The sequence below is a fragment of the Geospiza fortis genome, unplaced genomic scaffold (assembly GCF_000277835.1).
Source record: "Geospiza fortis unplaced genomic scaffold, GeoFor_1.0 scaffold40, whole genome shotgun sequence".
NCBI lineage: Eukaryota > Metazoa > Chordata > Aves > Passeriformes > Thraupidae > Geospiza > Geospiza fortis.
This window is the reverse complement of record NW_005054297.1, coordinates 12,153,906-12,162,821: the sequence shown is the minus strand read 5'-3', so window position 1 is coordinate 12,162,821 and position 8,916 is coordinate 12,153,906. Positions and strand designations below refer to the sequence as shown.

At 37.0% G+C, this 8,916-nt stretch overlaps 1 protein-coding gene across 1 annotated transcript in view; it reads left to right on the top strand.

The window, feature by feature from the left end:
* Nucleotides 1-4,974, top strand: part of COMMD8 (COMM domain containing 8) — an 8,861-nt gene extending 3,887 nt beyond the window's left edge. Inside the window, exons 3-6 of the mRNA XM_014312084.2 lie at nucleotides 443-598; nucleotides 1,569-1,721; nucleotides 3,351-3,506; nucleotides 4,506-4,974. Of these exons, the coding sequence (XP_014167559.2) occupies nucleotides 443-598; nucleotides 1,569-1,721; nucleotides 3,351-3,506; nucleotides 4,506-4,526 (486 nt within the window). The 3' untranslated portion in view covers nucleotides 4,527-4,974. The remainder of the gene's footprint in view (nucleotides 1-442; nucleotides 599-1,568; nucleotides 1,722-3,350; nucleotides 3,507-4,505) is intronic.
* The last annotated feature ends 3,942 nt before the right edge of the window (nucleotides 4,975-8,916 follow it).

Below are 8,916 nucleotides of genomic sequence, written 5' to 3'. Positions count from 1 at the left end.
CAGGCCGCAGTGCCCAAGGCCAGTGCTTTGGGATACTAGAGGGGCCCGCGGCTCGGAAATGCAGCTGGGGTTGTGCTGTGCGGCCCGGCAGTCCCGGTGCGCCGGGGGCTGAGGCGCCCTGTGCCTCGGCATCTCGGCAGCACTGTAGTTGTGCTCACAGCTGTTCAGTGCGCTTGTAAGTCCAGGGTGAACGTGAATCACGTTGTGATTCCTGGGGCCAGGCCTTGTGGATTTACTCTAAGGGGAGAAGGGAGGAGGGAGGAGGGTTCATATCCAAGGAGTACCTGTTCGGGGCTTTTCTGAATAATGCCTGGGCTGCCGTCTGGAAGCACTGAGGCAGTCCCCAATGGAGGGAGGGTTGGTAACTGAAGTGCTTGATCAGTCTCATATGAGGTCCGATTAACCGTGAGAGAATTATAAATTGTGTGTCACGTCCTTTCAGTTCCTTCATAAGGTAATTGATGGCATCTGTGGCCGTGCGTACCCTCGCTACCAGGATTATAGCAATGTTTGGAGCTTGTCAGAGTGGATGGAGGTTTTAGAAGAAACTATGAGATATTTCAAAACTGCAGTTGGCAAAAATATGTCTGATGAAGAGGTAAGGGCTCATCACTGATTTGCCTTGACTTGGACAGATCATGACTGGAGTGATTAGTTTTGTAGTTTGTTTAATCCTAAGATATTTTTATAGTGTAGGGTTTGAACGGTAGTAGATTCAAGCTAAATAGGTAGAAGGTAGGCAGCATTTAGAGATGCACTGCCAAGACTTTACAACAAAAAGTGAAATAGATGCTGATTTTTAATATTTTTCTAATATCCCAGGACACTTGTTAAAATACTGGTTTAATCACTTCAGTTGGTATTTTGAGTATCCCCAGATTAAATCTGTTTCTGTAATACTACGCAATAACAATAAAACCAGTTCACTTTCTTGCTTGGTTTTCTTTATTTGTTAGTACTGCATTGAAGTGGTGTAAAATTTTGACTGTATGTAAATAAATTTTGTAAAAAATCTAAGTGTGAATGGGAGGGCCATGTGGTACAGGGACTGTAGTTCAGGACATTCCTATAGGTATGAACTTTGCAAAATCTTCTATTATTAGAAATATTAGTTCTCGTCTCTTGCATATTGCTTGTATTTTGACCACCTGCTAGCAGCAGGGTCAAAAAAGACACCTGTGTAGCCTTGGGGACCTCCCTACATCAGTATTTCTGTTTCACCTGAGCTGATTCACTTAGCCTCTGCCTTGATGCTGAGAAAATTGCAGACGTACACCTGAGCTGTTTGGGGGGTGTGATGTTCTTTTGATTTTAGGGTGTCATGTAAGAAGGCCGCTAAAACCTCTGTTCTCTTAATTTAAATGATTCTTAATTTAAAGAATGTCTTAATTTAAATGATTCTTTTCTCTGTGTGTTGCTGTGGTAAACACTGACTCTTAACTGTCAAAGACAGAGAGTAGCCACAAAGGGCAGCTATCAGCTTAGATATTTTAGTTATTGCAGGTGGCGCATGTTAATTCTGTGGTTCATAGTACAAGTAATCATGGTTTTAACTTTTATTTTTGTAGGCTGCTCAGCAGATAATTGAGTTAAATTCAGATTATCAAGAAGCAATCACAAAATGTCTGAAAGGTAGAAAGGAAGAAATCAGGACTGCCCTAGTAGAAAATGTAAATGAAATCTCTTCTGCCCAGCTGCAGGATTTTGACTGGCAGTTAAAGGTGAGACTGTTGCCTTGATATTGTTTGAAAGAAATGTTGTACAACAGGGAAGTAACTTGATACAGTCCCATTAGACCTGCTCCCTCTGCAGAGTGGTTCAATTTTTATAGGTATTGTAAAAGCACATTAATGACTGATGCAAAAACACATCAAAGATTTGCCAGAAATTTGCAAATGTAAATTTTAAAATTTTGTTTTATTTTGTTTTTCCTCTTTTCTTTTAAAGCTGCTCAGGGAGATTTGGTGCTATTCAGGAGCACCTGAACGTTTTGTATGCTGTTATAATTTTGAGGCCTGAATAAACAGTGTTTACTCTCAAAAGAAGAAGTATATGCTTAATTTTAAGATCAGCTAACTGATTCGGTCAACTAATTGACTGATACGTTTTCTTGACTTTCTTTAAATGTCCATATTTTTGCGAAGGACATTTAATAATTAGTTTGAAATAATTTATCATTAGACTTCCTGTTTTGGTAATAAACCAGTGATATTGGAGTTGTCGAAGTTAGGATGGTGGTTTGAGGTTATGAAGACCTTAAACTTGATCAAAGACTTAAAAACATTACTTATACTGTTTATATTTTTTGTTAGGCTGTGAGAGCTGTTAAATAGTTTTCCTTGTTTACAAGAGTGGTCAATAATTTCTGCAGCAAACGACTTTGGAAATCAAAGAACAATGCCCAAAACAGACAAGTTTTTGCAAGAGCAGATATGGCATGATAATGTGCTTTAGATGAACTGGGCTTGATCTCTTGCTAACTGCATTTACTGGTGATGAAAATATGAACTTCTGTGAACTCTTGTTTTTTGTTTGTGGCTTCTTTTAAATTTTTTGTCTAGAGAATTTTTTGAGTTTCTTTCTATTTTGTGATGCAAATTTCTGGTACATGTCTGAACGATTATTTTTCTTAAAACCACTTTTTTCCCCCCTTGAGCTAGTTATGATTTTTTTTCGCTTGCTCTGATTGAGCCATGCTCTAAATAAAGAAAATAGGTCTGTACAATACTAACCTATAGTACTGTCAACTGATCTTTGATTTTAATGCATTCTAAAAGCCTTGTTGATGCTAGAGTGAGTATTGTAGACAATAAAAAAGAAAGCACAATTGGCATGTAACCTGCATCAGTGTTTGTCTAATAGGATATCTGACAATGTGTTTGATCAGCTGCAGGGTGTTGAAAAATGTATAAAGGTCTCCTTCTTCTCCCAGCAAACTGATTCTGTAAGACCCTTCTTGTTGATTAGAAGACCCATTTGAATATGGTGATTTCGGGATCTAAGTAATTCATTAAGAGCCATGATCAAATGTATCCTTTGTTTTCACCTAGAATACCAAAATGTGGTATCCCAGAATTTTAACAAATTGTTTTTGGCAAGTGTGTATGACAAGTCTGTGAAGAGGATGGTCTTTATTCAATATATTGTTGGTACTAACAAACAAGAATTCCCAATAATGGAGGAAAAAATGCTGAAAACAGCAGCGATGACTTATTTGAAGTTAATTTTGTCGTGCTGATGTTTGTTCTGGTATTACAAGTTCAATATAAAATACAGATGTGATATTATGAAAGACTAAAAATTTGATGGCTCCACCTTACACTTAATTGTTGTTGTGTCAATCTGCATAGCTTGCTCTCTCCAGTGATAAGATCTCCATGCTGCAAATGCCACTCCTCAATCTTGATTTGGATGTGAGAGAAAATGGTGAAATTAAGCCAGTTTCTATAGAGATGAATAAGGAAGAGTTGCAGAACCTAATAAATGCACTGGAAGCTGCTAATAAGGTAACTTTTATTGATGTAATATTTTGTTCCTAACCTTTTAGGTACTGATTTATTTTAAGCAGAATGTGTAAAATCATAGCATAATTTGGGTTGAAAAGGATCTGTAAACATTGTCTAGTCTAAGCGCACTGCAATGAGCAGGGACATTTTTTACTAGATCAGGTTGCTCACAGCCCTCTCCAGCCTGACCCAGGGGTGGGACATCTGTGTCCAGTGTTTCACCACACTCATTATAAAAAATTTCCTCCTAATATCTAGAATAAATCTAATTTCTTTAATTTAGTATGATTACCCCCATCCTTTGCTGAAAGATTGGTGAGAACTCCCATGTTTTCTTCAGCTTCACAAAATGTCAGTGTCTGGGAGACTTATTTGGTTCATATTAAGTCCTTTAATTTCCATGGCATGGTGAATCAGGAAGAAAGTTATAAAGATTATAGTATAGTGACCCAAGAAGAGAATTTCAAGTGAAGCTATAAGGCTTCCGAGACACTGAAGGGTCTCAGATTTCTTAACAAAAGGCTAAGGAAAATGAGGATTTGCAGAAAATAGTGTTTACATGAAATGATAGCCCTTAAGAGCTTTCACAGCTTGCTTCCATATGGATTTTCTTCCCTGCAGAACTAAATAAAAATAGTATGTGAGCAAGGATTTATCCAGGACAGATTTGAGTGTTCACATGCCCTTTGTTCTGCTTGAGCGTCTGTATGGAAGCTGTGGGATGTGTCATCTCCATACTTAGTTCTGTGGGCACACGAGGAAGAATTCACTTCAGAATTGGTCCCTTGGCTCTGTTTTGTGCAGAAGAAATCTCACTGGACCTGGACTTGCTATTCTGCTTTTTGATTGCAGGCAGCTGAAGAATGGTTTGAGTGCAGTAAAGGGTAAAGAAAGTTATTTTAAGTGATGGTTTTGTGGGATTCATAGGCTTCTTCTCATAGGCTGCTTAAATTTTGTTCTTAACCAATGTTAATCTCATTCCTTTTCTCCTTTTTGAAGGTTGTCTTACAACTGAAATGATGCGATTCAGATCAACAGTACCTGCTGGTGATGGCTCCCTAAATGATTTGGGGAAAAAATGTGTTTACTGCAAAGTGGAAAGGTTTTGGTGCTGTAAAATACTGAAGTCAGAAGACTGTTATGACCAAATGAACTACTAATCCTTCAATAAAAATAATAAATTCTTGTATCTATTTGACCAAAAATATAAAAATCTAATGTACAGTTGCTTTTAGTACTAAAGATTTATAGACATTTGGAAGATAATCACGACATGTGCCATATTTGTTTTGGTAAAACTTGGGCAGTGACTACAGAGCTGCCTGGTAAAACTAAGGCATCTTAATTTCCATTGTATATTACCTTATCTAAAGTGACATGCTAATAAAGAATGAGAGAGCATTTGTAGCATTAATGTATTTATACTTGTAAATATGGTAAATAAACACCTGACTTTGTGTGGGAATAATTGTAGTAGGCTGTTTTTTCATTTCTGAATCACTAAACTCAATCTTTTTAGATGCTTTTAATGAAAATCACCTTTACAAACAAAACTAGTGTAGAATGACAGTAGTTGAGGTTGGATGTGAGCTCTGGAGGTTATCTTCATTGCTCAAACAGGGTAATATAGAGCAGGATGTACATGTCTCCAGATGTCTTGAGTATTTCCCAGTGATTGAGGCACCACAATTTCTCTAGGCACCCTGTTCAGTTCTCTGAAATTGTAGAAAAAGCACTGCAGCTTTATTCAAAGTAAAGTTGTAGTTTTTAGCTTAGTTTATGTATCTTAGTTGGTAACTTTTCAATTAAAAATAGTAATGTTTTCAAAAGGGAGTGCAGTGCTGGAGAGGAGCTGACCTATATAGACTATGAGAAAGATATTCCTAGCTCACTTAATGCAGGAGATAATTGGTAAATTCTACTCTAAACTTTTCTGAAACCAGATGGAGTTTTGATTGTAGTATGTAAGAAAAGTTAAAAGCACTAACACTAGGGAAGGGTACACCAGAGATCTTATGGATTCTACTATTTGTTACACCATTTTTCCATACATAAAGAGCAAATGATCTGTAATGCTTACAAAATACTGATATGTGATTCTCATTGTGTGCATGTGTGTGTCTTAGGCAAGTTTTGTATAAATAATAAGGAAAATAATTGATGACTTAACTTTATTCCTAGTTTCAAAATTGGGGTCTTGAGTTTATTCCACTGTATTTTGTTGTGTGCCATAGGTTTTCATATATGCAAAGTTAAATACACTAATATAAAATAATGGACTTCAGAGTACTGCTGACAGAAGAGCAGGACAAGAAGCTCTTGTAGAAAGGCTTCTATAAAGAGGATTTTATTGGGTTTAATAGATAGGAAACCTAAATATGTTGTTTCTCTTTTATTTGGTACTGATACATTTATTCAGATATCCGTGTTCAGTGTTAGCCATTGAAGAATGGAGAAGTGAGTAAAGAGTTCTAAAGATGAAAGAGTGGAAGATGTATCTTAATGAAAGGAGTGCAACCTCTAGCAGATACGGCTTGATCATAATCTTGAATTTCCATAAGCTACAAATTTCATAATGGATCAAATAACAGATAAAGGCCTTGTATAAATGGTATAAAATTAAAACTAACAATCAGGTTGGAATTGATAATTGTTTAATTTTGCTAAAAATCTGGAAGGAGTTACAGCAGATTGTCCTGCAGCATGTAAGGACAATGCTGTTTTTTTAATTGTGAGTGTAAGGAATAAATTTACCAAGTCTCTTTATTTTATTTATAGGTATATTTGTGTTGTCTATGCTTTTTCCTTTCCTCTAGGTCTAGTTGCTTTATAGGAGAATATGGCCTTACGTGTTCAAATGCTCCATGTATTATGTGATGCATATCTGAAGGAATAACTCTTGCTCATCTGATGGGCATGTATTGCTGAAAGGCTTGTCTAGAGAAAAGAGGCTTTACTTTTTATTGTCGCCATGCTGGTTTTTATCATTTAGGACAAAAGGACTGGAAACTACTTTTATTTATAGTTGCAGATTTAATAACAGCAATTTATTTCATAGAAGTGTGCTCTATCGTTTGGGATGTCATTTGGATAGAAGAAACTTGTGTGCTGATGTATTCATACAATTTATAGATGTGCTGTGAAAACTAAAAAAAATCATACCTAGAAAGGCTGTACTTCAATGAAAGGTGGATCTTTAAAACTAATTTTTAGTGTGTTGCTGAAGTGAACTTTTGTGTTGCTACCTCTTAGTTTTCAACATCAACTGTTCAAAAATACAAAGTAGTGGTATTTTCTCAATAACAAGAGGCCAAATAATAACTTCCATTTTTATGTACAACCAGTGAAACTTCTGTTGAAGAATCTGCTACAGATGCTACTTTCAATATTTGCGACTTTTTCTTAATAGTAGACTTAAAGTGCTTACATAGCTTCATTTTAAATTCTCTAGCAACTTATGTAATAATGGATTTCTAATTAAGGGTATGTGGTGGTGTTCAGTCTGTGGCATCATCCTATATTTGTCTGTCCTCTACTGCAGCACTGAACAGAAAAGGCTGAAAAAAATCTTTTTTCAATGGTTTTTTGCTTTAACAGGAAGACAGGTTTCTGATACTGCTGTTGTTGACAGAAATAAACGTGCAATGAGATGCTTTTTTTATAGGTGTTAGACTTTATTGAAAAACTGAGTATTTTTAATATAACCATCAAAATTAAGTTTCGAATAGGGGGCATAACAACACAGTGTGAATGGCTGGAGGGGGACTGGAGCTCCAGTTGACCAGCAGTTGAGAAGCAGCAGCTAAAACATGGCATTGTATTTGAAATGTGCAGCCTGACCTTACATCTCTACAGAGAAATGAAAGGCACATAATGGCCTCCAGCAGATGGCAAGGAAAAGGACCAGAAAGAATGGAGAACAGAGCTTGCTCTTTGTATTGTCTGTCAGATTGTTTTTTTCTCTTTGCTCAGAGAATTAGCTACTTCTGGAACAAGCAAGGTCTCCTGTTGTGACAGATAAGACCTTTGTGGAGACTGTACCAGACCAGATTAATGAAAAAAGCCAGAGCTTTCACAAGACCCATTACAGTGGTGTCATCTTCAGCTACACTTTGCTGGATGCAGGTATACATGAGCAGGTAGTAAAAGACAAAGCTACACAGGACAAAAGCACCTGAAACAAGCTTGTGGCCAGGAGCACGTCTTGAGGAGAGTTTGTGGTGTGAGGAGCCCCACTGACAAAGAAACTTGTGCCTGTGACTAAGAATTAGGCCAAAGGTGTGAGAGTTTAAAGAGACCCCATTAGCATTAAAGAACTGAATTTTGTCCTTGCTTTTCTCTCTATTTGTCAATATCTGTATTTTCCTACATTCTTCCATGTGTGAGCTCATTCTAATCAACTGGCTGCAGCATGTGGAATAGCTCTGGAGTTTGCACATCCCACCACACTAACTGGTCAGTATTGTTCCCAGGAGATGCTGCTCCTTTGGCCCAATCCTAGACCATGGGTTCCTGTTCTCCCACTCCTTACCTGGCAGAGCAGCTCACTCCTGGGGCCTGCAGTGGCATGGGCAAAAGGCCCCCCAACTAACCATCATAAAGGTGTTCAAGAAATCTCTCTGGTTTTGCAGGTACTAAGGAGAGGCCTCTTGAGTATGTAATTTACACCAGAAGCAAAACTTTGTACAGGAGGTTTTTTGAACCAAAAGCTAATGAAATCAGTACCTACAGTATAATAGACACACTGTAGGAAGTTTTAATTTCACCACCTAAAAAGCACCTACAGAAATTCACATTGCATAAACAGACCTGTAATTTGAATCAGAAAATCAGCATATCTTGGTACAAAATATAAAAAGTGAATTATAAAAATAATGTTACTTGCCATCTGCTGGCGTTCATTGCATTTTTCTCTGTTTCACAGAACTCTTCCCTTGATTTCAGAAAAAACATTTTTTTTCGTATCAGCCATGTCAGCTTTGATCTTGGTATACTAAAGGGAACCAGAACCGCATATAGGCAGCAAACTGCCAGTATGGATTTGATTATTGTTTATAAAACTGCTTTTGCAACAAAGCAATTATATATGCCAAGAAGCTGTGTTTTTAAAAGATCTAAATAAGTCTGTAGAACATTTCTGAGTTCTGAAGCAAGCCTTTCTGATGGGAAACATGTTGAGACATAATTATGCTTTCTTCTGAAAGGTGGTTTTAAGAACCAGTAACACCCTATCCTGAAATATGCAAATTTTGCTATCATTTTGATTTGTGAATTAATATTTATAATGCAGTATCAGCAGTAAAGGGATTTTTTACTCTTCTAGTACTAAAGAATGCTTTCATAAGTGCATCAAGATAGTCCATAAGTTTTTTTTACTTTAAATCAACCTCAGTTAGATTTGGGGGTATAC